Below are 27,903 nucleotides of genomic sequence, written 5' to 3'. Positions count from 1 at the left end.
TGCTAGGCGCCTCTACGTCACTTCCGCCCGCTGCAGTTGGGATCCGCGGGGAGCTCACGGAACGCCGAGGGTCAGCTCCAGCTCGCTTGGCGGCAACCGCGGAGCTCCTGGCACACCCACGCCACGCCCGCCCCGGCCCGCTCGGCCACCATCCCTCCTGTCGGCGGGGTGGGAGAGCACTCGGGAACCTCACGTCCCCCGGGGCTATACCTGTGCCGACCCCGAGGAGCGCACCGCACAAGCAGGGAAGGCCTCGAGGCTGCCGGCGCCGGCAGCAGGGGCGTCCCAGCCAGGGGCCCGCAGTTTGCCAAGGGAACCCTCACCCGAGCCCAGAACCGAGGAAGAGGGTCGGACATACTGGACACACAGCCGCTCCATAAAGTAAAATACAACAAAATGTTTAATGAGCAAATTCGTCTTAGCAAATATGAAACTGCCACAGAGAGTAGGAGAGGGGCAGGGGCCACGGGGCTGGGCGCAGGTCGGGGGACACTAAAGAGGAAAAATCAACTACGTAAGAAACCCAGGAGGGGACCAGAGAGGACCAGAGGCCGAAGGAACAGAGCTGTGGTCCTGGTAAGGGAGAGGGCAGGGCACTGAGGGCCGGACAACAAAATTCAAAATAGTTTGGCCATAAAATATAAACACGCTATGTTCCTACCGTGGGGAAGGGGAGAAGAAAGGGGTCTATGGGAGAAGGAGAGGCTGTTTTGGGAGGGGCTGGGGTCCTACCCCGCCCTGCTGTGCACCCTGTCCCCATCCCAACCCCTTCCCTCTGTGTCTGTGTGGGTGCGTGTTGTCTGTGTGGGCTGTGTGCGCACTTCCCCAGTCCCCTCCCTGCCCTAACCCCCCAACCCCCGCCCCCCACCCTTAATTGCTGCCATTCCAGTTGCTGCCGGCTGTCGTGTGTCTGCGGCTGTCACTCCTCTGCCCATCGTCTTCACAGGGGGATAAGGGGGGGGCGGGAGTGGGGAGAAGCCCCCAGCCAGCCCTGCCCCCACCCTCCCCCAGCCGCCTCTACCAGAAGTCCCGGCGGTGATAAGAGTCGGGGTCACAGTATTTTGTGACAACCACTCTGTTGGCGAACTTGCGGCCCGTCAGGCCCTGCATGGCTTTCTGGCAGTCAAACACAGAGGTGAACTCCACAAAGATCTGTGGGGAAAGGAGAGGCAGGTTTGTGAACAAGGCTCACGCCCAACAGCCAGTCAGCGTCCACCCAACCCCAGAACTGAAGGCAGGAAGGGACAGGGAGGAGGGGGCTTCGCCACAGGTGTCAGAAAGGGACCCTTAGTAAGCAGGTTTGGTGGAGTTCACCCAAATATTCTCCAGGATCAAAAAACAAGAGCATAAACACACCATAGACATGGAGAGGGAGAAAGAATAGAGACATGCCAGAAACTCAGCAGAGCCATAGAGGGCAGGCAGGACGCCTAGACGAGCTCACCGCGGGGGAGGGGTCCCTCGTGCTGAGTGTCTACTCCACACGAGCCACCATGGTGGGCGCTCCCAGAACCACCCCAACAGCCATGTTCTCCCAACAATAAGTGAGCTAAGGGAAGCTCAGAAATTAGGGTTCAAACCCAGGTTGAATAAAATTTAAAAACTTGAACCTTGATCTATTCGAGCTTCTAACCTTGCTTAAACCAATTTACAGGAAAATGGAGGGAGGGAAGGATACAATGAGCCTACACGAACACTGAAAATCCTATATAGCAGATGAACTTATTTCTTCTACAAATAAAAGAGCTTGCAAAAAAAAAAAGAGGGAGTGAGGTACAAACGATAAATTACACAAACTTTGTAACCAAATTCAAGGTAGGGACCTGATATGGATCCTTACTGAAACCAAACTATAAAAAATATTCTCCGCTGGGCACAGTGGCTTACGCCTGTAATCCCAGTACTTTGGGAGGCTGAGGCAGATGGATCACCTGAGGTCAGGAGTTCAAGACCAGCATGGCCAACATGGCATGAAACCCCATCTCTACCAAAAATACAAAAATTAGCCAGACATGATGGCAGGTGCCTGTCCCAGCTACTCTTCTTTAACTCAGGAGGTGAAGGATGCAGTGAGCCGAGATTGCGCCACTGCACTCCAGCCTGGGTGACAAGAGTGAGGCTCCGTCTCAAAAAAAAAAAAAATTATTGGCCGGGCGCGGTGGCTCACGCCTGTAATCCCAGTACTTTGGGAGGCCGAGACGGGCGGCTCACAAAGTCAGGAGATCGAGACCATCCTGGCTAACACGGTGAAACCCTGTCTCTATTAAAAATACAAAAAAAAATTAACCAGGTGTGGTGGCGGGCACACTGCACTCCAGCCTGGGCAACAGCGAGACTCCGTCTCCAAAAAAAAAAAAAAATTCTTGAGATAGAAAAATTTGAACATGGAATAGGCACTAAGGAATTTCGCTAATCTAATCATGCTATTGTGGTTTTGTTAAAAAAACAAAACAAAACAATTTTTTAAGGTTATCTGGTTAGAGCAGTGGTTGTCAACTGGAGGAGGGGGGGTGTCCCCAGGGAACACTGAGCAATCTTTGGAGATGCTTTTGGGTGTCTCAGCAGGGAGTAGTGCTCTTGCATCCGGTGGGTGGAGGCTGGGGATACATCTCAATATCCTACAACGCACAGCAAAGGCCCCCACAGAGAAGTTATCTGACCCAAAATGTTAATTGAGAAATAACAGAAATACACTTAAGGATCTCAGGTGAAATAAACCTGATAAGCTTTAAAATAATCCAGCAAAGAAAAAGGAGGGGGGAGAAATAAGCTGAATATGAAAATTAAGAATGACAAAATATTGGTAACTTGAAGCCAGATGAAGGAACACCAAAATATTAGCACATATACTATGATAAAAACGTATCACTATCATAGTCTCTACTTTTAAGTATATTTGAAAAGACATGTAACAAAAAATTTAAGAATAAAACAATACGATGCAGTAATTTTTTTTTTTTTTTTCTGAGACTGTGTCTTGCTCTGTCACCCAGGCTGGAGTGCAGTGGCATAATCTTGGCTCACTGCAACCTCCGCCTCCCGGGTTCAAGTAATTCTCCTGCCTCAGCCTCCTGAGTAGCTGGGATTACAGGCACGCACCGCCACCATGCCTGGCTAATTTTTGTATTTTTTAGTAGAGACGGGGTTTCACCACATTGGCCAGGCTGGTCTCCAACTCCTGACCTCATGATCCGCCCGTGTCGGCCTCCCAAAGTGCTGGGATTACAGGCGTGAGCCACCTCGCCGGGCCGCCGATGCAATAAATTTAATATGCAAAACAGGTCAGCTGATCCCAAAGGCCAGGGTCTCTCCATTCGTTCTTCCCACAAATGTTTCCTCAGCCCCTGCTTGAGCCAAGCTCCATCCCAGCACCAGAGGGCAGCCCTGAGCAGCCCTGACATACCGGCTCAAGGGAAGGGGACTCTGGAGGGCAGTGGGCAGGAGCTGCAGTGAGAGGAGATGCCGTTGGCCTTCCCCATGCCCCTTTTCTAAGATGCTCCTTCCACCTCTCCAGCCGCCCTCCCCAACCCTGCTCTCCCTGGGCAAACCACTCCGACATCCCAAGCAGGGCCTCGACACCTGAGTGTCCATCAGTCCTCATGCTGGGAACACAGACCTGTCCAGCTAATTTTTCCTTGACATCTCTACTGGGTGTCTCAGAAACCGCAAAGCCAGCTAGCTGCCCCCCACCCCCCACTCACCCCCGACAACGTGCTCATCACCCCTGCATCTCACCTGCTATCCCCACCATCAGAGCTGCCACTAAGCAGCTCATAGGCCTTCTCCTCCCCTCCCCACAAACCCACACCCATCACCAAAGTCTGGACACTTCCCAGGCACAAGTCTTCCTCAAATCCATCAACTTCTCTCCATCCCCTGCTACTACTTTAAATCAGATCACCATCTTTCACCAGATTATTGCGGGAGACCTCATTCATTTTCCCAACTGCAGCCACAATCACCTCAAAAATGCCACCACCACAGCCCTGTTTTCTCCTTGAAAAGCCCACCAACTCCAGGGGAAAGCCGAGCTGCTTCCATGACATAAGAAGGCCCCCCACGCCCGATCTGGCCCTGCAGAGCCAGCCTTGGTCCCGACAAACCTGGCTGTGGCATCGCTTTGGCAAGACCAACCCTGCCAGCTCCCAGCAAGCCCTCCTGTCCACAGCACCCTCTCTGCCCTCCTGCTGATCCACATCCTGCCCTGCAGGGCTCAGCAGGGAAGCCAGGGCCAGGGGAAGTACCTGCTGTGCCTCCGCACCCACCCCCAACCTCACTATGTGGGGTCATTTCCATCTGCCAGGCGTGACCACCCTGGAGGCCTCTCAATATTGCTTCCCTCCCATCTGACTCAAAATAACCGGTCGTTCTAAGACCCATGCAGCCCTCCAAGGCCTGCCACTCAGCCCTGGCCCTACCACCTCGCTCACTCACCTGCTCACTGCCACCTCTTGACCTTGACCACCCTGAATGAACAGCACACCCAGGAATGCGGCCCCTGCCCCGACTCAACACGGCATGCAGGTCCTCTAACAGCTGCACAGACAGCAAGGTGCACAGGACAGGAGGGTGCACAGGACAGGAGGGTGCACAGGACAGCAGGGTGCACAGGACAGCAGTGTGCACAGGACAGCAGGGACCTCTATTCACAACCGAACCCTCAGCGTCTAGATCAGAGCCTGGTACGATGGGAATTCCATACATACACCCAGCAAGGGGATCAAAGAGCAGGTCACACGCCCTCACCACCACCGTCTCATGAGGCAGACGAGGTGAGGTGATTACACCTGTCACGGCGCTGGAGGTGACAGGACTTAGCAGGGTCTGAAATCAGACTCCGAGAACCTGAAACCTGCCAGTGTGAGCCACCCCCGCTTTGCCTGTCTCCTTCCACGATGGGGCTCAGGGGCTACAGGGAAGGCTCAGGGTGAGCACAGACACAGCTTCAGCAGGGTGCCTGGCACACAGGAGACACCAGCAGGTGTCTCGGGACTGTTCCCGGCACTCTTCCCCACTCCACAGACCAGGCAAAACCATTTGCACAAGCCAGGCCATATAAGGGGGAGCAGGGCCAAGTTCTACAGCAATACAGAGCTACATTCCCCAACTACTGTCTCGCCTGCAGGTCTTGGGCCCCCACAGGGCCACAAACCCCTCAGGGTCACCAACATCTCCCATGGCCAGGCCTGAGGGCGGCACTCAGTGATGGCACACACCTATATGCACGTGCTGCGAGAGGAGAGAGAGAGGAAGAAAGAGGGCGCGGAGAAGAGGAGGGGGAGAGGGGGAGGGAGCACTGAGCCCGAGGCCTCCTGACCTTTCCGCAGCCGGGCACCTCGACGCCGTCCACAGGCCGGGGGATCTCGATGGACTTGACAAGCCCGTACTTGCTGCACTCGTCCCGCACGTCCTCCACGATCTCCTCATACTCCTCGTCGTCCAGCAGCTCCTCAGGCAGCACCATGTTCATGAGGCACAGGACCTCAGTCGGGTGGCCGCCCATCTGCACCTGGGAGCTCATCAAGCCCGGCACTTGCAGGGTCACAGGCGTCTGATTGATGGTGCTCTGTGGGGCCAGGGGAGGCAGCGGCGTCACAGGGGGCCCAGACCCAGTCTCCCTCTGCTCAAGCCTAGGCCCCTCACCTGCCCCCCCAGGGGAAAGGCCATCTCTCCACTTCCAACACCTAAAGCCCGACTCCCCAACACTGCACTGAATGCCCCCCAAATGCTTCCCCATGAAAGCTGGGAGAAAGATCAGGAACACTTGTCCCTAGCCAGCCCCTCCCACCCCCAGGGTCCCTCGAGCCAATGGAAGATGACGTGCCGGGGGGCTCACCAGCGTGGCATTCTTGGCTCCCACACTTGCCCTCTGGACCAGCAGCTTCTTATCCCCCAGCTGCATGCCGTTCAGCCCCGCAATGGCCTGCGTTTGGAGGATGAGGGGTGGGGGGGTGCGGGGAGAAGTGGGGTCAGGGACCAGGAGCCCAACACCTACCCCCAAGCCGGGGCATTGGTGGGGGAAGAGGGGAAGGCAAAGGGGATTAAGAGCCTGGAAAAAGCCAACACCATGGGACAGGGACGAGCCCACACGCAGGGCACTGCCTCAGGTTGGCCGCCTCCCGCCCCGTCCCCTGAGGAGGGGAGACCATGGCTTGGCAACAGCGCAGGGCAGGGAAGGACAGACGCGGCAGCGGCCAGGGACCGGGGACTCACCTGATCCGTGACGTTGATGTCCACGTACTCACAGAAGGCGTAGCCCTTGGAGAGCCCCGTGGCACTGTCCTTGACCAGGTTGAAGGCCTTGAGGGGCCCAAAGGATGTCAGCAGCTCTTTGACCTGCAGTAGCCGAGAGTCCATCAGGGCTGGGATGAGGTGGGGCGGGGTGGGGGGACGGGTCTGGAGGGAGGCAGGGAAGTTACCTGGTCATCGTTCAGGTAGTTGGGTAAGCCCCCGATGAACAGCTTGTGGGCAGAGTCGGGGACCACAGTGGACACAACCCCTATGGGCAGAGAAGAGGAGGACTTCAATTCCAGTACCAGGTTATCTCCCAAAACCTGGACAGTCTACGGCGAGCTCCTCAATTGCCAAAGAGAACACTTCCTGCCTGATCTGACGAGGGAGGGGTCGCCACGTGCCCACCCCACCCCAGCCTTATCTGACGAGTGAGGGTCCTGGGCAGTGGCACACAGAGGCTCCTCAGGGAGAACGCACCATGTCTCCCAAATCTGCCCAGCCTCAGGGGAACCTCAAACTAGAACATCCTCCAGAACGCTCCAAGGGCACAGAGTTCACACCCACATCTGCTACCTGCTGCTGTGGAATGCTGGCAGGTCACCTGGGCTCGGGACCTACTGGTGAGTCACAACACACCCCACCCCTTCTCTGACAGCCACCCAGGCAAGGCTCCCATTAAAGCTCAGTCCCGGCCGGGCGCGGGGGCTCACGCCTGTAATCTCAGCACTTTGGGAGGCCAAGGCGGGCAGATCACAAGGTCAAGAGATAAGACCATCCTGGCCAACATGGTGAAACCCGGTCTCTCTAAAAACACAAAAATTAGCGGGCTGTGGTAGCGTGCACCTGTAGTCCCAGCTACTCGGGAGGCTGAGGCAGAAGAATGGCGTGAACCCAGGAGGCGGAGGTTGCAGTGAGCCGAGATCACTCCACTGCACTCCAGCCTGAGCAACAGAGTGAGACTCCGTCTCAAAGGAAAAAAAAAAAAAAAAGCTCAGTCCCTTCCCTTCATGCCCTGTCAGAACAGCAGGTGCCACTGCAGGGGTGCAACTGCCCTCACAGGGGTGGCACGACACGATGAGCAGCCGCAGTTGCCCGGGAAGTCTCAGAACAGCATCCACAGCATTAGCTGCTCTGATCTCACTGGGAACTGTGGGCTGACTGTGGGATGCAGGATCCAGTGTCTTCGAGGGCTGACATACCAGAGTGGGGGCTTATCGGCTGAATTTACTGGCCCTCGATCCTGCCCTATCCACTGAACTCTGGACTCACAGACAAGTGCCTGCTGGTGGGATGATTCAACCTGAGACCCCACAGGCTCTGCCAATGTATCTTGACGCCGTCCTGTCAGATATCAGCTATGCCAGGCCCCGATAACCAACCAGCCTGACTCCCAAGTTCAAAACCTAGGCCATATGGCCTCCCCTTCCTCTGCAGCCTCCACACCAAGTGTGAGTGGCCCCATCCCACCTCCATCCTGATGCTGGGAAGGAATAGGTAAGACAGGAAATGGGAAAGAGCCTCAGAAGCATGAGCCGCTGTGCCCATGGAAGGAGGGGAGACGCCCCCACACACCCTCTCCCACCTACTCACTCAAGCCCTTCCAGCCTATGATGACGCTGCCCCCACAGAACTGGAAGCACCAACCCAGCCGGCTCCAACCACCAGACGGGGCCACACAGACCCCAGGAGACCTGGCTCCTATGCTACAGGGACAAGTAGCAGCAGCCCAGGAGCAGGAACACACACCGAGCACTCACCCCATGGGCCAGGCATCCTGTAAGACTTTCAACCTCCTACTGCAATGCTGTACATACAGCACAGAAGGCAAAAACTGAGGCACAGAGCAAAGACACACAGGCAGGAAAAAGGCAGCCTCCAGAGCCCACACTCAGCTGTGACTCCCCACAGGCAGCATGGCAGGCTGCAGGCTCTGCCTGGGTCCAAGGAAGAATGGGTCACACTGGAAGCTCAGCCGCGATCCCTGGCTCTGCCCGTCTCACTTGAGCAACACAGAGCCAAGGGTACAAGAGTTGGGCTCCCTGGGTTCATGGCTCCTTGGGTTCAAGTCATGTTTGTACCGTATGAGCCTCCAAGGGCCTCAGTGTCTTCATCTGTAGAATGGGAAGAACACTGGTGCCCGTCGTGTGAGCCACGTGTGTGAGAACAGCTCAGGCCACGTGCTGATTCGATCGAGGACATGAGAACAGGCACGGCAGTCCCCATGGCCGGGGCATCTGCCAGACTCAATGCCCACAACAGGACCCACCCAGCCCAGACACACACTGTGAGCACTGTCGGTGGGGTCAGCCGCTGTTACATGACAACAACTTCAAAGGAATCTTCTCGGAGTCTTGAGTTCCTCCACTCATCACTGAGGACAAGCCCTGCTTGGCAGGGATGTTCCAAGAGTTGGGCGGGGAAACAGGGCCCCATACCTCTGCAGCAGCTGCATCTACAAAGCATCACACCTGGAGCAGAGGCGGTATGGGGAAGACCCAGCAGGGATCCCCACTGTCCGGAAGCTCTTTCCTCATCTGTAAGGTGGAGGAATGTCCCCTCCCATGGTGACCAGGCCATCTTGGTGCAGGGGGCGCCTGAGAGGAGCTCGGCTGCCACTATCACGGGGTTGCCCTCAGCTCAGCCCCTGCCAGAGCACCCCATCACCTTCAGAAGAGTCAAGCTCCTCAGCCTGGTAAGAGAAGCAACCTTAGATCCATAACCCACGGTTCCTATTCCCCAAGGCCCACCACACGTCCCTAGCCAGGAAGGAGGCACTGCACAGTGAGGCCAGCTGCGGCGTAATCAATCTTTACTTACAAAAACAGGCAGTGGCCGGGAGCGGTGGCTCACGCCTATAATCCCAACACTTTGGGAGGCCAAGGCAGGTCACAAAGTCAGGAGTTCGAGACCAGCCTGGCCAACATGGTGAAACCCCATCTCTACTAAAAACACAAAAAATTAGCAGGTGTGGTAGCACATGCCTGTAATCCCAGCTACTCGGGAGGCTGAGGCAGGAGAATCGCTTGAACCTGGGAGGCGGAGGTTGCAGTGAGCCGAGATCACACCACTGCACTCCAGCCTGGGCAACACAGCAAGACTCCGTCTCAAAAAACACAACAAAAAAACAAAAAACAGGCAGTGGGCCAGAGGTGGCCTCTCAGTTGTAACTTGCCAATCCCTAAGTGCCGTCCATGGAGTGCACTTAGGACAGCGCCAATCCCTGTGTCGTAGAACTGCCGTCCATGGAGGGCACTTAGGACAGCGCCAATCCCTGTGTCGTAGAACTGCCGTCCATGGAGTGCACTTAGGACAGCGCCAATCCCTGTGTCGTAGAACTGCCATCCATGGAGGGCACTTAGGACAGCGCCTGACACACACACTAAGCACCAGCAAGTGGCGGGCCACTCACGGGACTTAAAATGAAGGAAAACGCAGTGGATTCACCAGGAAGAGACGTGGGGAAGACATTCTGCAGCTTGATCGGGGAAACGCACCCATACGTAAAAAGTCCATGTCGACTGGGAGCATGTCAACATATATTACAGGCTCCAAAAGGTTAGCTGAATTTACCAAAACCTATGATGGAAAAGCACTGGGCTGAGCGCAGTGGCTCATGCCTGTAATCCCAACACTTTGGGAGACTGAGGTGAGCGGACCACTTGAGGTCAGGCGTTGGAGACCAACCTGACCAACATGGTGAAACCCAGCCTCTACTAAAAATACAAAAATTAGCCAGACATGGTGGCAGGTGCCTGTAATCCCAGCTGCTCGGGAGGCTGAAGTAGGAGAATTGCTTGAACCCTAGAGGCGGAGAATGCAGTGAGCCGAGATCGTGCCACTGCATTCCAGCCTGGGTGACAGAGCGAGACTGTCTCAAAACAACAACAACAACAAAAAGAAAAGCACTGGAGGCCAGTGAGGGACCTAGCCCAAGTCCTGCCTGACACAGATGTGCCTCCGTCTGGGGCTCCACATCGCCTGCCCTGAAGAGCTGACTCGGTTCCTAAAGGGCTCCTCGAACAGTGAGTACCCGCCAGCAGAACCCCACCTCCTCCATGTCCCAGGCCTGAGACACAGCCGCACCCTGACAGGGCATCAGACAAGCCCTCCCTCAAATCCCATTCATCAACTACAAGGGTCAGCAAACTATAACCTGTGGGCTGACAGGGCCCATCACCTGGTTTTGCACATCCTGCAAGCTTTCTAAAGGGAGACCATTCTGTGGCCTGTGAGAAGCACAGGAAAGCCCAACCTCAGCAGCCATGCGTGTCGAGGTGTGCCGGCACACAGCCAGGCCCACGCACGCAGACACCGTCTGGCTGCTTTCACACACAGTGACATGGTCGCCAACCCCTGGTCTGCTATGTTACCTACCAATTACAGATGATGTTCAACACAGCTATGGGGAATGGCCCAGAACACAAGATTCAAGGCAAACACTAGGAGACAAAAACAAGTGAATACCCAGGTGCCAGACCCCACAGCAGGAGCTTTGCTGCCAACCGTCGACACACAGCAGCCCCGACGGGCACAGACTGAGCCCTCCAAGGTCCCACAGCCGCAAAGCAGGCACGAGGTCCAGGCCACAAGCCCCTCACTTCCCCAGCACCTTTGCTCTGATCCTGGCTCTGCCACGTACAAGCTGTGTGTCCTCAAGCAGGTGACAGCTCATTCTCCCGGCCCTAGGCACCTTCTCTACCAGCAGGAGAGCACCCCACTCACAGAGACTTAGGGGAAGCAGGGAAAAGGCACCTATCTTCCACAGTACTTACACGACTTCCTCAGCCACTCCAGCTGGGCTGAAGGGAACAGGATTGGGGGAGAAAGGGGCCCTTACTGGATCCCCCACTCACCAGGCACATAGACGGAGGGGTTCTCTGACATGCCAGGAAGCGGCTGGTAGTCGTGAGGCCTGCGGATCTTTAGTGACTGGCCCTGGAAGATGATGCCATCAAAGGCCATGGCCTGGGTAGTCTCGTCCACTGAGCGGAACTGAATGAAAGAGAAAGGAGTGGTGAGGGATGGGGGTCAGGGACTAGTACAGCCCCTAGTGTTCCAGGATTGGGATTTCCTCTTTCCTTTCACTCATGTCAACAAATACAACATGCCAGGCCCCAGGCTGGGCACTGGGAGGACAATAGACACGCATGTCCCTGCTGCCAGGAGCTCACACTCGACCATTAAAAACACCAGGCACCCAACACAAACACAGAGGCAAACACACAATTGCAGGCTGTGACGACACGGAAGAGGGACAAAGTGCTGAAAAGGGATGTTACAGGAAAGGTTAGTTGAACGGGGAGATGACAATACTGGAGTCTTTCTGGTGAGGGGGACATTTCAGCCCATCTCCGGAGCAATGCAACTGCAAGTGGACTGCAATGAGGCAAGGACAGAGTGAGAGGGACAGAGTGAGACGGAGTGCTCAGACAGTGAGAGGGAGTGCTCAGAAACCTCTGCAGTAAGCTAACACTGCCCACACCTTCACAGTACTTCACGAGAGTCATCAGTCCACCAAGAGTCGAAAATCAAAAACCAAGGCCCTTTCCCGACAGTTGAGAAACACAGACACAGAAGACTGGTTAGGAACATCAGTTAGCTGGGGTAACAGAAGACTAGTTAGGAACATCAGTTATCTGGCGTAAAGAACTCTAGCCAAGCAGGCAGGAGCATGGTAGGTTCTGGGAAGGTCAGTGTGGCCAGAGTGCAGAGAGGACTGGGCCGGAATGGTCTGGAAAAGGCCAAAGAGGTCTGCAGAGGCCAAACAGGCCTCTCAGGTCACACAGAAAGCAAATGGAAGGCAGAAAGTAGGATCAGATCTTTAATGTTATTACAGGGCTCATTTCAGCGACCGGGTGGAGAAGAGGCTGCAGAGGGCCCGGTGGAAACAGCGCAAGGCAGCTCCACACAACATCAGCCTGAGGGCTGGGCCCTCACATCACACGCGTTTCCTGGACCTCGCTCACTCCCCCAGCTCACCTCCAAAAAGGCAAAATTCTTGTCCTGGTTAATCTGCACAGCCAACACTGGGTTGCCAGGGGCCTGGGTCAGCCCCCCGAGGCGCATCTGGGCGTTGAAGAAATCCATCATGGCCTCCTGCAGAGGGAATAGGAGACAAGGGGGGGGCGGGGGAAGGGAGGTGGAGAGAGGAGGGGAAGGGTGAGAGAGGGAGACACAGAGGGGTTTGGGGGTAAGGGGAGAGGGATGAGGGGAGGGAGGAGGGGGGAGGAACAGTGGAATATGGGTGGGGGTGTAGAAGTCAATAGTAGGAACAGAAGGAAGAGAGAAAACGGGGAGGAAGCAGTAGCAAGAGACGGCCAAGGGCAGGCGATGGACAGGCGTTAGGGGACAGCCACAGGGGCCCCAAAAAATCAGGGGAAAGGAGAAGATTGTTCAAGAAAAGGCAGAGGGCATGATGACAACACAAAATGAAGAAAAACACGAAACAGAAGAGATGAAGAGACAGAGCACACAGGAAGGGACACCCAGTGGAGACAGACAGAAAAGTGGCAGGAAAGTAAAAAAGAAGTGGCAGGCAGGGGCAGAGACGAGCAAAGGACAGAAAGGGAGAGCAGGACAGAGACGAGCGAGGAGGAGGAAGTCAAGAGTGCAGGGGCAGGAGAGGAGGAGTGTAGGGAGGAGGGGCAGGGACGGGAGGGGAGGAGAAAAGAGTGATGTGGAGGAATCTGGCCCTGGAGTCCGGGGGCTGGTTTATCAAATGTAGCAAAGTGCAGGTTGAGAAAGTCAGAATGGACCTTACTTGCCTTCGACGATGGTAGCAAACTTTTTGTTGCTACGAGGGATCTCAGCCCCACAATATTTCACTTTAAAGAGAAATGGAAACAACTCTTTGATCTCGGGATTCTCAGGGGGTGCCACAGGAAGGGGTTGGGGAGAGGGGAGAGGGAAAAGGAGTGGTGGGGAAGGGGGAGGTCAGGGGCGATCAAAAATAAAAGAACAGCGACCATGGGAGGGACGTGGGGGAGAGGATAGGGGACAGGCGGCAGAGAACGAGAGGCGTGTCAGAAAAAAACTGAGGGGCAGCGTGCGTCTGTGTGTGTGTGTGTGTGTGTGTGTGTGTGTGTGTGTGTGTGTCCAAGTCTCCCTCTCTGTCTCTCTCCGACACGTGGGTACATTATGTGTGTGCTTGATCCCTGGGTTGCTGGAGGAGGTTGGGGGGAGGGGAGACGGGAGAGGGGAAGAGGAGGGAGGGAGGGCCACCCCCAGCCCGGCCCCTGGCTGGCTCAACTCCATCGGTCCGTCTGGGAGGGGGCCGGGGGGTCTTGCAGGAGCAGAGTCTGACCCGTGCAGGTTGGGGAAAGGGAATGGAGGGAAGGGGAGGAACGGGGTAGAGGGACAAGGGAGAGGGTAGGGGCAGGGGAAGGCAGTACCTCAGTGATGCCAAAGGGGATGTTGCCCACGTAGAGGCGCCGGGCTTGTCTGGTCATCTGGCTCCCGACCACGGGCACCGGCGTTGGGGTCACAGCCAGACCGTCAGGGGTCATGGTGGGGAGAAGAGCAGTGGCTGGAATCTGACCCGCAGCTTCAAAGGGGGTAAAAGCAGGATAAAACCCCATCAGGGGAATGCTCAGTGACCACCCCCCACCACACACTGGGAGTTCCCCTCCTCAGCAGGACGCTCCTACAGGCTCTCGGCCTTAGCACCTTCCAGAACCCTCTTTCCACCCTCGGGGCCCCCACCCAGTAACTGCTGCTCCTCAGAAGCCTCACTTCCTAATGGCGTCCAGATGGAGGCCTCATTCCCCTGTCAACCACGGGTGTCTCTGGTCATCTCCTCCTCTAGGGAGGCTTCAAAAGCGCAGAGACCAGAACCCCCAGGGGTGTGCAACCCTCTACCTGTGTCCTTGACCCCCTCCAAGCACACACGCAGGGGAATGACTGACGTAGAATCCCAACCCCTGTACCCTCCCGCTCTGGGAGCAGCCTGGCCAGGGGCCTACCTTGCATGGCCTTGTACTGCATTGGGGTGATGTGCTCAAAGCCTGGGGGTGGCACGTCCCAGTATTTACGGACCTTCTTCTTCTTCTCATGGCGGGGGGAACGACTGGGGGAGGTGGGAGGGGAGAGCGGGGCAGGGCAACCTCAGTCTGACCAACAGTGGGCCTGCGAGCCCCCTCCCAGGCACCCTTTCACCCTCCCCGCAACCATGTAAGCTCCACTCTCTCCAGGGAAGGAGAGGGTCTGGGGCAGGGCCTGGGAAAGGGGTGCTGGTTTCAAGGTAAGTGGACTCTTCCCAGTGCTTGGGCCAGGGCTGGAAATGGGCGGGACAGGGTGCACGGGCGTGAGGAAGGTGAATGGGGTGGACATCAGGGAGGAAGGGGCAGGAAGAGAAGCTCACATCAGTCCACCGTGCTCCTCTTTAGCGCCTCTGGTCAAAGGTTTGCTGGGGGGTGGGAGGGAAAGGTATGGGGAGGGGTGACTGGGGACCCTCGTCTTCCCCACATGCCACACCCCCCCAAGGGCACTGAGCCCCAGGGTGGGAGCAGGGCCGAGGTCAACAAGCAGCAAGCAGGCCACCCTCGGCCCTGCCATTTCCCCCCAAACACTCCCACCCCCAGGAAAGAGGAAGTGAGGAAAGGAGAAAGGGGCCAGGGGCCAGGAAGGACCAGTCTCTAGCTGGAGAAACTGAGCTGGGAGGAGGCAGGAGGACTTCCGCCTATCCTGCCCTTCCTCACCTAAGGGGGCAGAGAACAGAAAGGGGAGCCTAGAAGGGAAGAGGCGGTGGAAACCGACACCCCTGGGCCAAAAAGTCAGCCCAGGCTGTGGATACTGCCTCGGTCCCAAGAGCTCCCTTCTCCTGGGAGGCAGGGAAGAAAGAAACTGGAGGCAGAGACCAACCCCCTCGAAGAGAGTCCCACAGAGAGTCGAAAAGAAGGAACAGGCCCTCAGAGTCAGAGACAGAGAACAACCCCTTGTGAAGGAAAACACAGAATCAATTCCCAGGCTCCAGATAAAGAACCTATTGCCCCCAGCAACCCACCAGCAACCACCAAGACAGAAAATGAAAGAAACCCCAGAAACAGGGGAAAAAATCGGAATCCAAGACAGACCAAGCAGTAGATCCCTCCCCCAGATCCACACAAAGAACGAACGAGCCACACAGGGCCCGGGCCCAGACACAGACACACACAGGCCACCCACAGGCCGGCCAACACCGACCCCCCGACTCCCAGGCTGGCCCAGGGGGATCCCTGAGCCCTAGTACCTGCGTCGTCGCCTGTCCCGGGAGGCGCTCCGCTGGTCCCGGTTGCGCCGGTCGCGGCTCCGGCTCCGGCGTTTGCGGTCCCGGCTCCGAGAGCGGCTGTGGCTGCGCTTCCGATGCCGGTTCTCCTTGTCCCGCTCTGGGCAAGGGTGAGAGGAGGGGCACGGGATAAGCGGAGTAAGGATGCGGGCCCAGCCCACCCTGCGCGCTGGTGGCTATGTCCCAAGCCCCAGGGAGGCCACCCCCAAAGGGAAGGGATTCAATGGAGGAAGGGAATTAACAGGCCTCCTGGGTCCACAAGCGAGTCCAGGGACCATGAGGGGACCAGGGGGACGGGGCCTGGAAATGCCCCCGGGGTGTAAGATACCTGAGGATGCTCAGGAGGAGCTGGGGAGCCAGAGAAGACAGAGGAGGCTGGCTCCTGGTCCCCCTCGAGGGCTGAGGGGCCTGACCCCAGGGTCGTCCCTGAGAGGGGCAGGGCTAGAGGCTGGGGAATCAAGAGACCCAATGATGTTTTCCTGAAGGGACCCAGCGACCCCTCAGGAAAGACCTCTGCAACTAGCTGGCACCCACAGCCCCACCATCAGGACTAGGGGTCAGGTGCCAGGCAGGATCTGAGATCCCCAGGAAGCAGGGAAACTCAACCCATCCCTTCCCAAGCCGGTGAATAATGCAGAAGCAAGCACCCTTCCCAGGGGAAGGGAAGGGCCTCGGAGAATCTGCAGACTGAAGGGGAAAGAGGCCCTCCTCTCCTTCAGCAGGTCAGGGGAGGAGCGTGCCCCATCCAGACTTGAATCCCAAACCACTTGAATCTCTCAGCCTCACTCCCTTCAAAGCCAAGTACTGGAGAGGCTGTAAAGGCGTGAGTAGGGGCGTGTATCTCTGCCAGCCTCCAGCAGGCTCCCTCAACCCTCTATTTGCCTGAGGTAGCCACTAGGAACGGAGCCTCGCTGGCAAAACCACAGAAACCTCTGCTCTCACCAGACCCTTCAACCCCTGAAGGGAGACCGGCCCTTCAAGATGGAGGATAAACCATGAGCATTGGGGGGGTGTTCATGAGCACCGCCACACCATTTCCTTAATTCAAAGACACCCAGATTTCTCAACTAGCCATGAAGCACACACACAAAAAAGATGCACACGTTAAGGTGCTCATATATGTTAACACGCATCTCCTGGAGTGATCATCCCTGGGGACAAGAGGAGGAAAGGGCACTGAGGGAGGATGTTAAACTTCAGCCTCACCCACACTGTTTTGTCTCACGTTTTTGCGATGCAATGTGAATGTCTGGAAAAGCATCACAATTCCAAAACCACCAACACTCAGAAAAATATGCACCCAGCAGGGAAAAAAACAGCAACAAATATTGAGATGCTTCCTACAACCGGAATCTGTACTAAATCGTTTTGTTTGTTCTTAATCCTCACTACTGCTTTGGAAAAACACTGCTGGGGGCTGACATAATGGGGAAGGAAACTAAGGTACAGAGAGATCACAATTGCCAAGGTCAAACAGCTAGGAAATGGTGACACCAGAATTTAAACACTCTGACATCAGTGAGTTAAGCACGAGGCCATACTCCCGAATGTGGATCAGGCAGAACACTCAGGTCTGGCTAGAACCATTAATGACAATATAATTGTCCCCTTGAAGGCCAAAACCCCCAAAATCAAAAACTGAAATTGGGAGGAACAATCGGCAGGACAGGCCAGCAGTGTAGAGCAGCGGGGTAAGCACACAGGCACGGCACTGGGCACAGCTCCACGCTTATAAGATGGACAGGCTGTGAGCCCCAAGAGCCCTTTCTGCTGCTAAGGCTCTGAAACACGCAAGCAGGCAGACAGGAACCCACGCAGAGAAAGCAATGATGCCCGCTGGGTGCCTGGGATATAGACAAGGAAATTCCCTGTAGATACAGGTAGCAGAGGAAAGGACTGAAGCAGAAGGCGACACGTACAGAAGCTGGCCCGTCCTCCGCAGAGACAAAGACTACAGGCAGTGACACGCGGGCAGAGATTCCCCTATGGCAAGAACCCTCTCCCACACACTGATGCTGGACAGGTAAAAACAATGAGAGCTTCGTTTGCTCAAAACACTGTATTGTGGTCATCTTATGGAAGCAGCTCCGCCAACCCAGGAGCCGTGCCAGGTCTCAGGGACTGCCCTACCAGCACCAAAAGGGAAACCCCGGGAGAACCGGTGAAGCACCATCTGAGAGCCTCAAAGAACCGCCCAATCAGCTCCACTTGGTCCAGCAGAGTGGAACTTGGCCTTGCAGCCAGTCAGAGCTCAGAATCAGTACCTGCTTTTCTGCTTACGAACAACAAAAACCATGCAAAAGCAACTTAGCCTTTAAGACTTGGTTTTCTCTTTAAACGAGGATTATATCTACTCCATCCAGGTGTTGTGTGGCAGAATAACATTTGGAAAGCACCTTTTCCTCCCCTTTCCCAACTCTGACACAATCTCTGTGAGCGGAAGACCCTCCTCTCTAAGCATGCAATTTTACAATTGCAAATATCGCTTACTGCACACCTAGTGTACGCAAAGCCACATGCCACACACTTTACATGTTACCCCATTTAATCTCAGCTCTGCCTCTGACTAGCTGAGCCCTGAGAAAGTTTTTAACTTTTCTGAGCCCTCAGTTTCCTCCCCAGTAGAGGTGGAAATCATTTTGGCCTCACAAGGCTGTTACAAGGATCCACTTAGTAAAACATGCTAAGAGTTTAGCGAAGAGCCTGGCACACGGTAAGCGCTCAGAGTTTAACTACATCTATCGTTACTATCATCTTTTTTAATTTTCTCAAAATCCGGTGACAAGAAAATAATCAGTCTACAAATGGAAAAAAAGATATAAACGTATTAAAAGTAGTTACTAAACGACAAAGCAGGTATCTAAACTTCCTGATGTGCTCAACTCCAAAGCCTATGCTCTTGAGCAGTCCATCAACTAAGACAGAATCAGACCCTCAGTAAACGTTATTGCTTCCCCAGGGCACTGTTTCCTAATACAGCCCCTACCCAACTCTAGCCTGGGTTCAAAGGAAAATTCCTCAGCCCTCATTTCGTCCTCCGAACGAGCTAGGAACATGGGCAGCTGAAGCCTGAAAAGAAACAAGTCTCCAATCTTCCCTAGTCCTGTATTTCTTCACAAACTGAAACACGGAGGATTTTTAAAGCGTCTAACAACTCTCCCACTTCTAATATTATTGGAATCCCTAAGATCAGGGCCCCACACTTTTTGTTCTAACCTATCACAATTTTCGATACCCTGAAGGGAACCTGCCTCCCACCTTCCCCGTAAGTGAAGAGTTTAGCGCAGTGGGCCAGATCCCTCTTCCTCCCTCAGAACCTGTTTTCTTATCTCTATATTGAAATCTGAGACTGAGTATTATCAGGTGCCCTGAGTTTGGGATTGTAAATGATCTGAGGTTTGTCTCAAACACTCCATATCGCGATTCTCGGGACCGCCAAAAGCCCCGCATATGCAGGATGTGTGCGTGCGGACACTCAAAGAATGCAGATGCTTTTAGGGAACATGCGCCAAACACGTTAATATGAGGCGCCCCACTACCAACAGACGAGGCAGAAACCACCTGGCGGGAGAGATCAGAGCAAATCAGCAAAAAGGAAAAGGGGTACGCGAGGGGCCCGTGGCCTCCAAGCATCCGCCGAAACGGCTCTGCCCTCATCCACGTGAAGGAGGGAAAGGTGCCCCCCCACCAAGTTCTCGCAACCGCCATTTTGGAAACAAAGGGGGCGTGGAGACGCTGCCGTGGGCCCGACCGGAAGCGGAAGTGCCAAGGCAGCGGGAGAAAAGAGATTACGGGGCCTAACATAATCTCCTTTTCAGAGAAACCAAAAAGATTTTAAAAAACAAAAGTTCACGTCGAGGCATCTGGCGCGCTCGCGCCGCGTCCCCCGCGCCACCTCCGCCAGGACCACGTGGGGCGCAGGGACAGCCGCCGTGCGCATGCGTCACGGGCCCGCGCCCCGCCGCCCCCTTCCCCTCGCCTAGCGCGCGGCGGAACGCTGGGGACGTCACGTGAACGAGGCGCGCGCCACGGAACCGGGGTTGGGGGGCGCCGCGCGGCCGTGAAGTGGGGGGAAGCGAGGGAGAAAATGGCGGGGGGGCAAAGAGCGACGCGAGGAGCCGCCCACACCTCCGCCCCGCGACCCCGGTGCCCTCACCTTGTTTATTCTCGTTGAGCTGCCGCTCGAACTCGTCGAAGTCCGACATGCTGAGGCGGCCGCGTAGGGCCCTGTGCAGCTCTCGCCTCGCCTTGCCGCCCGCTCCAGCCGCTTCGGCTACTTCCGCCGCTGGCTTCGGCTACTTCCGGCCGCCGCCGGCGCTTCGCCACCTCCTACCTAATCAAGCCTCCGGCAGCCCTCCCCGCCCCGCCCGGGCTCCGCCCCCTCACCCGCCCGCCCGCGAGCTTGCCCCTCCCCCCGAGCCTGGCTCCGAAGCGCCTCGGCTATCTCCGGATACTGGACGAAGGCGAAGCAGGCGGCCGCGTCGGCTGCTTCCGAAAACACCCGAACCTAGGGTTTCGCCGACTTCCCAGATTTCCGTAACTTTTCCGAGATTATCTCCTCAACGTTCGGAAGTTTCCGTGTGTCCTCGTGTGCCACTGCGCCCAGCCCCCTCTGCGAGTTCGGGTTCTTCCAACAATTCAATCCGTCCCAGTCTTTGGCTTCTTCCACGGACTTGCTCCGATCTTCTCCGCCGGCCCTGTCCAAGCAATCGGCCACTTCCAACAATCCTAACCGTCCCGGCCTTCGGCTCTTTCCGGAGATTTCCGGATCTCGCCCTCGGGCCCCTCCTGGGATTAAGCTCGAGTCCGTGTTTCGGCTCTTTCCGGAGATGCCACTTGCTCACTCCTCCTATCAGAGAACTTCGGCTCCTTCCGCCACCGCTTCGTGAAGGCCTCACTCTCCGGGACAGCTTCGACTTTTTCCGTGGGTACCTCGGCTCCTTCCGGCTTCGGGAACGGAAAAGGGAGGGAGGACAGAGGCGAGGTGGATCAGGGGAAGGGCTAGAGAAGGGGACGAGGTCCTAGTTCTCGGCACCTGGCTCTCCGGGTGGGGAAAGTGAAAGAAAGAAAGGGCCGGCCTCGCGGAGGGCCTGAGAAGGTTGTGCGAGACAAAAGCAGCAAGAGGGGTGAAGGGTGCGCGCGACCGCTGCGGAGGTTGCCAGCGCGGCTTTTTGCGCCTGCGCAGGGTGGAAGCCGCGGGTGAGGGGAAACAGGCTTCTGCGCCTGCGTAAAAGTCGTTCTGTGGCGCGCTCTCCCACTGCTCCGGTGAAGGGGGTTGCGGGGACCAGGTTTCAGTCCCCATTGCGCGTGCGCGAGATTTCCCTTACTAGAGTGAAAGTGCTTAATTCCCAACCGTTAAATCCGGCCACCCTCTTGGTTGTCTCGGCAACCACATCAACGGGCTCCGGCTCTTCCCGCCGCGCAGGCGCGGCAGACGGATCATCTCGCATTACTTCCGGGAGACAGATGATCTGGCGTTACTGCCCCCTGGCGGCCCGACGGAAGTATCCTCCAGACTTGGCCTGGCCGCTAGGTGGCCTCCCCCGCTAGAGGTCATCGACTCACGCCTCTCGCGCCGCGCTCCGGTCCGGGTAGTCCAGCGGGTAGTGTCCACGCTTCTTTTTACTTTTTTTTTTTTTTTTTTTGAGACGGAGTCTCTGTCGCCCAGGCTGGAGTGCAGTGGCGCGATCTCGGCTCACTGGAACCTTCGCCTGCCGGGTTCAAGCGATTCTCCTGCCTCAGCCTTCCAAGTAGCTGGGACTATAGGAACCCGCCACCACACCTGGCTAATTTTTTGTATTTTTAGTAGAGACAAGGTTTCACCGTGTTAGCCAGGATGGTCTCGATCTCCTGAACTCGTGATCCGCCTGCCTCGGCCTCCCAAAGTGCTGGGATTACAGGCGTGAGCCACCGCGCCCGGCTGTGTCCGCGCTTCTTTTCCCGAGCTCTGCCTCCGAGTTTTCTGGGGCGCAGCTGCTTCACTCTCCATCTCTGCCTCCGGGGGGCTAATTACACCGTATCCTACTCGTCCTCCCGCCTGACCACCCACCCCCTTGGAAGCCCCCGCAACCCCGTCACCGTCTTCGGGGCGACGGCCGCCCCCTCCCAGGCACGCCCCCCTCCTAGGAAGAGGCTGAGGCCAAGTTTATTCCAAATTTTCACGTCGTTTTTTAATTTAAATTATCTGAATAATTCTCTGTCTCACGCGGAGTTGGGGAGGTCTGTCCGGGAATCAGGTGGGCAGCTCCTCCGCGGGGCCGGGGCGGAGACGGGGTCTGTACAGTCCCCCACTCGAGGGGGGGCACCCGCCTGCCTGGTTTTCCAGGAGGAAGGGGCCCGGCAGCCCAAGCGGAAGGGGGTGCCGGCGTTCGGGAAGGGGCCGCGGCCGGTCCGGGGCCGTCGCGCTTGGGGGCCCGGCTAAGGGAGCCCCCAACCCAGGGAGCGAGGAGGAGGGGCAGGGGCGCGGCGGGGAGAGGGGCAGGTCATCCACCGGGGTCTACGGGGGAGGAAGGCCCGGGTGGAGGCGCGGAGGCGTGGTGCGATCACCGCTTGAAGCGGTAGGTGATGGGCAGCAGCAGCTTGCTCTTCTTGAGCGCCTGCACCTTCTTGAGCGTCTCGTCGTCCAGGGCCAGAAAGCAGCGGCGGGAGTACTCGAGCAGGCGCTCCTTGGAGGGGTCGAACTCGCCCACCTCGGCCAGCTTCTCGGGGGCCACAATGAGCAGCTCGGCGATGGGCGTGGTCAGCGCCACGGTGTTCCTGTCCACGCGGTGGTGCTCGAAGGCCCGCGACATGCTCTTGAGCTTCTGGAAGGTGCCCAGGATCTTCTTGTACCGGCAGAGGACCCCGTCGGCGTCCTTCACTGAGGGGTGGAGGCGGGGACACGGAAGTGAGGGGCAGGGGACAAGACTGAGGGGGCGGACACGGGAAGGGAAACGGCCATGGGAAGGAAGGATCTCGGCGAGCAGAGGCACGGGCCGGTGCAGGAGGAGACGGAGAACAACAGGCAAGGAAGGGGCAGAGAGGAGGGGAAGAAGCGCTGCCAGATCTTGGACCAGTGGGAAATGGGAAGAGGCAGGCCCAGGAAGGAGGGTGAGGAGACAAAATGAGCCAAGAGGCCGGGTTCAACCCACGCGGTCCCAGCACCCCCCGACCCCCCCAGCCATCACCCTCGTCTCCCTGCCTCAGGTGAATTCACTTATTCAAGTCTCACCCTCCCCGTGAGGTAGGTCCTACTGCGCACCTCCTTCTTACTGATGAAAGTTAAGGAGGTGCCCAAGGTGGCCCTGCCCTCGACGGTGGACCAAAACTTAAAAGTAAACCCAGGACAGGCCATGCGCGGTGGCTCACGCCTGTAATCCCAACACTTTGGGAGGCCGAGGCGGGTGGATCACGAGGGCAGGAGATCCAGACCATCCTGGCTAACACGGTGAAACCCTGGCCTCTACTAAAAACACAAAAAAATTAGCCAGGCGTGGTGGCGGGTGCCTGTAGTCCCAGCTACTCGGGAGGCTGAGGCAGGAGAATGGCGTGGACCCAGGAGGCGGAGATTCCAGTGAGGTGAGAATGCGCCACTGTACCACTCCAGCCTGGGCGATGGGGAAAGACGTCCCCCCCCGCCCCCCCCCCCGCCAAAAAAAAAAAAAAAGAAAGTAAACCCAGGACCACACGTGGAGGAGGGAGAGACAGAACCCGGTGGGTCTTTCTCCAGCAAGGCTGGAGAGAAAGGGGGACCTCTGGGAAGGACACATAGAAATTCAGCAGCCCGGGCCCCTCAGCGCCCGCCCCATGCACCCCACTCACCTCGCTGCCTCTCCCGGGCCTTGGGCTTCCCAAAGCGCCTCCGACTAGCACCTCCCTTCTGCTTCTGCCGCCTCCTCTCACTGGCGCTGCCTTCTTCGGACGCTCCGCTGAGGGAGGAGGCTGCTGACTCAGGGTCCGAGGCCTCGCCCCCAGCCCCACCACGGCTGTCCCCCTCCATCCGCCTGGGCCCAGGCTTCATCCGGCAGTGGTCCTCTGGGGAGATGGAGACACACACATGAACCAAGGGACGAGACATCCCATCACAGGTCCTGGGACTGAGAGAGGCTGCAGTCCCCGAACTGGATCCCCCAACCTGGGCTGGTCCCCTAAAGAGACAGAGAGACAGGGAGTACGGTAGAGACGCTGGTGGCTGAGTAGAGCCAGCTGGGATCTGTGGGAGGTGGTAATGGGTGGAGCATTTTCTCAGAGGCCTTGGTTGGCAAGAGGTCTTACAGAGGCCGCCAACCAGGGGCCTCAGGACCCCTGTGACTATGCGCGGTTCCCATAGGGGAGGGAGAGATTTCTGGGGACTGGGCGGGACCTCTGGAGAGTAGCCTCTGGAAACCCAGGAGGCAGGCAAGGCCTTGGCTGGAGTCGGGGGTCAGACCGAGAGAAATCAGGGGCCCTGGGTCCAGCAGGCTGGGTCCCACCTCCATCTAGACAGAGGGAGCCGGCAGGCAGAGGCCCAGACACAGATTCCTCTAGAAGGTGGGTTAGGGGAGGGCTGTGGTGCCAGGGTCCCCACTGGGAAAGTGCCGAAGCCGCAGGGCCAAACTGTCTGTGCAAAGGAGTCAGTCACCCAGGATGGAACCATCAGTGAGAGGAGACAGTGGCAGGCCCAAGGGCAGCCAGAGGTGGTTTGTTCCCGAACAGAGGGAAGGCCAGATCCCCAGATGCTGGGCTTCCAGTAACAGAGACACCACAAGACCATAGCCCCCTTGCCCAGGTTTTTTGGGGAAAGGGTTGAATTCACAAAGAGAGATGTGGGAGCTTTTGAGGGGTCTTCCCAGCCAAGGAGCTAGCAAGGCTGAGATGAGGGTAGGTGGGGTAGAGTGTGGGTTCTCCAGGACATGGGCTGTCGGGCAAACGGCCTGACCATCCGGGGAAGAGGATGGGGCTGGGGTCCAAAATGTATTAAGCAGGGCACAGGGTCCCACCAGTCAAGAGAAGACGCTAGCTGTGAACTGGCTGGGGCTGGGGGCTGCTATGGGAGCTATCTGGGCTGCTTCTGGCCATGAATTATAGCAGAGCAAGGTATGTGGGTGGGGACTGCCCAGGAATCAGGCAGGGTTTGAGGGACAGCACCTGCTGGGGTCGCCACCCAAAAAGGCCCACAAAGGAAGGGACTTAATGTCTTTGATGAGGAAGAAGTGCTCATTAACCAAGGATGGGACAGGGTGGGTGGGAAGATGGCCCCTGGTGTCACAGAGGGGAGGGGGGGACAGGAGGAGGCCGGATGGCTGGACTCTTGGATCTTGGAGAAGACAGGGACGGGAGGAGGAGCAGGGGCCCCCTGAGGAAACCCAAAGAACTAGGGTGGGCCTCTTGGCCAAAGAGATGAAGGAAGGTCCCCCTAGGAGTCAGAAGAGAGGGGCTCTCAGGTGCCAGGGTCCCTGAAGTCACCATGGGCCGAGGAAGCAGATGGCAGGGCACTGGAGGCTGATGGGATTTGGGGAGCTGACGGAGAAGGCAGGAGGACGGGCCCCAGTAGACAGTTCATGGGGATGAGGCCCTGGAATCAAGCGAGGAGGCAGCTGGGCCTGGGGGCCCAAAACAGGCAGGGGACTAGCAGACAGGGCCAACAGGGCAGGTCCCACCCAGCCAGCCAAACAGTGGAGCCTTGAGTCTGGGTGAGCGGGTACCCAGTAGCGGGACAGGGAGGCAGGTGGATCAGAGCACCCCACACACACCTGCCTCCATCCGAGCAGAAGAGATGAATTTGTCTAGCTGGCACCGCAGGAAGTCCCTCTCTTCCTCCAGGTCCTCGATGCGCTTCTGCAGCCAGGAGTTCCTCTCCAGAGCCATGTGCAGCTGGGCCTTGACGCTGTTCATCAGAGCCAGGGCGGAGGACGCAGCCTCCGGAGGCTCTAGGGACACAGCGAGGGTGGGGGGACCAGGTCACACCCTGGGACTCAGGGCTTGGCTTCCCAGCTGACTCCAGTCCCTCCACACCCCCTCAGCTCACCCTCGAAGTTTCTCCGAGAGGGGCTCAGACTGTAAAAGATCTGTGAGTCTAGGTGGGGTGCCTCATCGAAGGGAATGGAGATCTCGAAGGTCTCATCGTCCTTCACTGGAGAGGAGAGGCCCCGGGTTACCCCAGAGAATTCCCCGGGCCTCTCAGGCCACCCCCCAACCACGGCAGCCTGGAGCCGACCGCACTGGGACCCAGGGTAGGGAAGGGGACCCAGCTTCCTCACTTGTCCGCCTCCGGCTGCTCCGGTCATTCATGGCGCGGCTTCCTGCGGACCCCAGCAGCCGAGGGCCTCAGGGGCACTGGACAGAAACGGCAGCCACAAATGGAGAGACGCGGATGGACTGGAGGGTCCATCCTGGGGGAGGTGAAGTGAGACAGGAGGGACCTTCTGGCCTGGACCCCTGGTCTGAGGGAGGAGGGAGCCTGGACCCCAGGACTGAGGCAAAACGCGCCTGGGCTTCAAACTCCTGGGCTCCTGGAGTCAGGGGCAGGGGGCCCAGCCGCCTAGGTCCTGGGGGAGAAGTGAGCTGGGGACGTGGGCTCCTGGGTATCGAAGGAAAAGGAAGCTGAAGCCCTAAATTGCTGGGTGCCCCAAGGGGTCGCCTGACCAGGGACACCTGGCCTGAAGGGGAAGGACCGTCTCTCATCGCGGGCCACTGCCAGGCCTAAGGAAGAGGCAGGTGCAGGGGAAACTGCCCCAACTTCCCAGGGTAGGAGGAGGTCCAGCCCGTGCGCGCTGCCTCCCCTACCTTCGGGGCCCCCACACCCCTCCCCCGCACTCGCGTGGGCAGGCGGACCGTCCCCCGGTGGTGGGGGCTGGGCGCGTGCGCAGTACGGGGAAAGGTCACGCGTGGGGGTGCGCCCCCCCCCGCCCCCGCCCTTTGTCCCGCGGGTGGGAGGGGGAGCGGTCGTGGAACGATCCCAGCGGGGACATGCACTAGGGCGGGGGTGCAAACGCGGCCACCATCCCCCGCCCGCGGGTGCCCGGGGTCCGAGGGGCCGAGGCCCCCCGCGCTCACCCACCCGCGCGCGGAATCCGGCTCGGGGACCGACGGCGGCGGCGCCCATGCCCGGCGCCGGGGAGCGTCTGCAAAGTGTCACGGGGAGCCGAGGGAAGCGCCCACCCACCCGCGAACAGGCGGGGCGGCAGGGGAGCGAGTCGTGGAACTGAGCGACGGAACGGGCAGGGACGCGGGGACTCGCCCAGTCGGGCCAGGCTAGCGCCCCTCGTTGAAGAGTCCCCGGGTCCAGGTGAGGCCCGCCGTTTGCGGCAGAAGCAGAGGGTCTGCACTTGCGCGATAGCCCCTTACAGCACTCCCCCGCCCTCCCCGAAGCTCAGGCAGGGAACATCACGAAATTCCCATCCTGGAGAGCTGGCGAGTCTCCGGGGGTCCCCGGATTGGGTGGCGGTGTGCCCAATGGGCCCAGAAGGCAGGAGAGTGTTTGAGACACCGAGAAAGTTGGAGCGAAAGGAGAATCTACTTTTAACGCTCTCTCAGGAACTGGCCAGCGCGGACCCCTCAGAGCTCCCCTACCTCCTACAGCCAGACCCCAAGGTTCTCAGGGATGTGGGGGCCAAAATCGGGGGAGTTACCCCTCTCCCGGAAAATGAGGGCCAGGAACACGCCACCCCCATCCCCATGTTGGTAATTAAGAGCCGGCTTTGGAGCAAAGCTAGATTCCAGTCCTGACTGTTCCTGCTCCTCCCCAGCCTGTTAACTCACCTGTAAAATGGGGAAATTACAAGCTCTTCTAAATTTCTTGTGAGGATGGAGTGATGCGACACACAGAAGCTCAGCCCAGCACCTGGCCATAGTCAGGGCTGAAGAGAGGAGCGCTGCTGGTATTATTTGAGGTCAGATGGTGGGGTATGATGGCAGCCTCTGGGAGGCTCTTTCCCACTCTGGGGAGTATGAACGGAAGATTTGTTCTTCCTCCCCAAAAAAGAGGTCGGAAGAGCAAATGAGGCCTAGCACAGTGCCTGGCACAAAATAGGCAAGAAAAATGAATGAATAAGCAGATGTTTATTAAGCTTCAGGCTCAGCTCCACCTGCCTCTCCTGTTCACCAGAAGCATCCAAGCTCTGGACTGTGGCCAGCCCTTGTAAGAGCAAGGTCTTAACCCGATGGAGGGAGAATCTAAATGTCTGCACCGCCTGCAAAGCTGTGACCATGATCCTCCCCTCCCCACTTTACAGATTAACTGCAGCCTGGTCCAAAAATTCCAGGGGGAGCCATCTGCCCTAGATTGGTCTTTTCCAAACTACAGGTTCATGGGTGGAGAATTCAATAGAATAGGATGAAATCAGCAGTTTAAAAAAATATTTAGCCAGGCGTGGTGGTGCACACCTGTAATCCCAGCTACTCAGGAGGCTGAGGCAGGAGAATCGCTTAAACCGGGGAGGTGGAGGTTG

The 27,903-nt window shown here is 57.7% G+C and overlaps 2 protein-coding genes across 7 annotated transcripts; both read right to left on the bottom strand.

The window, feature by feature from the left end:
• Positions 1 to 377: 377 nt before the first annotated feature.
• Positions 378 to 20,664, bottom strand: U2AF2 (U2 small nuclear RNA auxiliary factor 2). Of its 4 annotated transcripts, none has more exons than XM_016936914.4 (12): positions 19,653 to 20,664; positions 15,461 to 15,596; positions 14,594 to 14,638; positions 14,196 to 14,299; positions 13,626 to 13,777; positions 12,214 to 12,330; positions 11,088 to 11,226; positions 6,420 to 6,499; positions 6,214 to 6,336; positions 5,837 to 5,923; positions 5,318 to 5,566; positions 378 to 1,152 (listed from the first exon to the last, which is right to left on the bottom strand). In XM_016936914.4, the coding sequence occupies exons 1-12, from the start codon at positions 19,699 to 19,701 to the stop codon at positions 1,018 to 1,020; spliced, it is 1,416 nt and encodes a 471-aa protein (XP_016792403.1). In that variant the 5' UTR covers positions 19,702 to 20,664; the 3' UTR covers positions 378 to 1,017. The 4 variants fall into 4 exon arrangements, with proteins under 4 accessions (XP_016792403.1, XP_016792401.1, XP_016792404.1 ...); XM_016936912.4 differs by having other exon boundaries at positions 5,825 to 5,923; positions 19,653 to 19,878; XM_016936915.4 differs by lacking the exon at positions 14,594 to 14,638 and having other exon boundaries at positions 5,825 to 5,923; positions 19,653 to 19,855.
• Positions 20,665 to 21,640: 976 nt separating this feature from the next.
• On the bottom strand, positions 21,641 to 27,391 carry CCDC106 (coiled-coil domain containing 106). Of its 3 annotated transcripts, none has more exons than XM_016936907.3 (6): positions 27,215 to 27,391; positions 25,714 to 25,789; positions 25,482 to 25,586; positions 25,207 to 25,383; positions 23,297 to 23,509; positions 21,641 to 22,355 (listed from the first exon to the last, which is right to left on the bottom strand). In XM_016936907.3, exons 2-6 carry the CDS (start codon positions 25,742 to 25,744, stop codon positions 22,039 to 22,041), a joined length of 843 nt encoding a protein of 280 aa, XP_016792396.1. In that variant the 5' UTR covers positions 25,745 to 25,789; positions 27,215 to 27,391; the 3' UTR covers positions 21,641 to 22,038. The 3 variants fall into 3 exon arrangements, with proteins under 3 accessions (XP_016792396.1, XP_009434736.1, XP_016792395.1); XM_009436461.4 differs by lacking the exon at positions 27,215 to 27,391 and adding an exon at positions 26,514 to 26,772 and having other exon boundaries at positions 25,714 to 25,845; XM_016936906.4 differs by lacking the exon at positions 27,215 to 27,391 and adding an exon at positions 26,514 to 26,644.
• Between the last annotated feature and the right edge of the window lie 512 nt (positions 27,392 to 27,903).

This window comes from Pan troglodytes, chromosome 20 (genome assembly GCF_028858775.2).
Source record: "Pan troglodytes isolate AG18354 chromosome 20, NHGRI_mPanTro3-v2.0_pri, whole genome shotgun sequence".
Lineage (NCBI taxonomy): Eukaryota > Metazoa > Chordata > Mammalia > Primates > Hominidae > Pan > Pan troglodytes.
The sequence above is the reverse complement of the archived record's forward strand: the minus strand, read 5'-3'. Positions and strand labels throughout refer to the sequence as shown.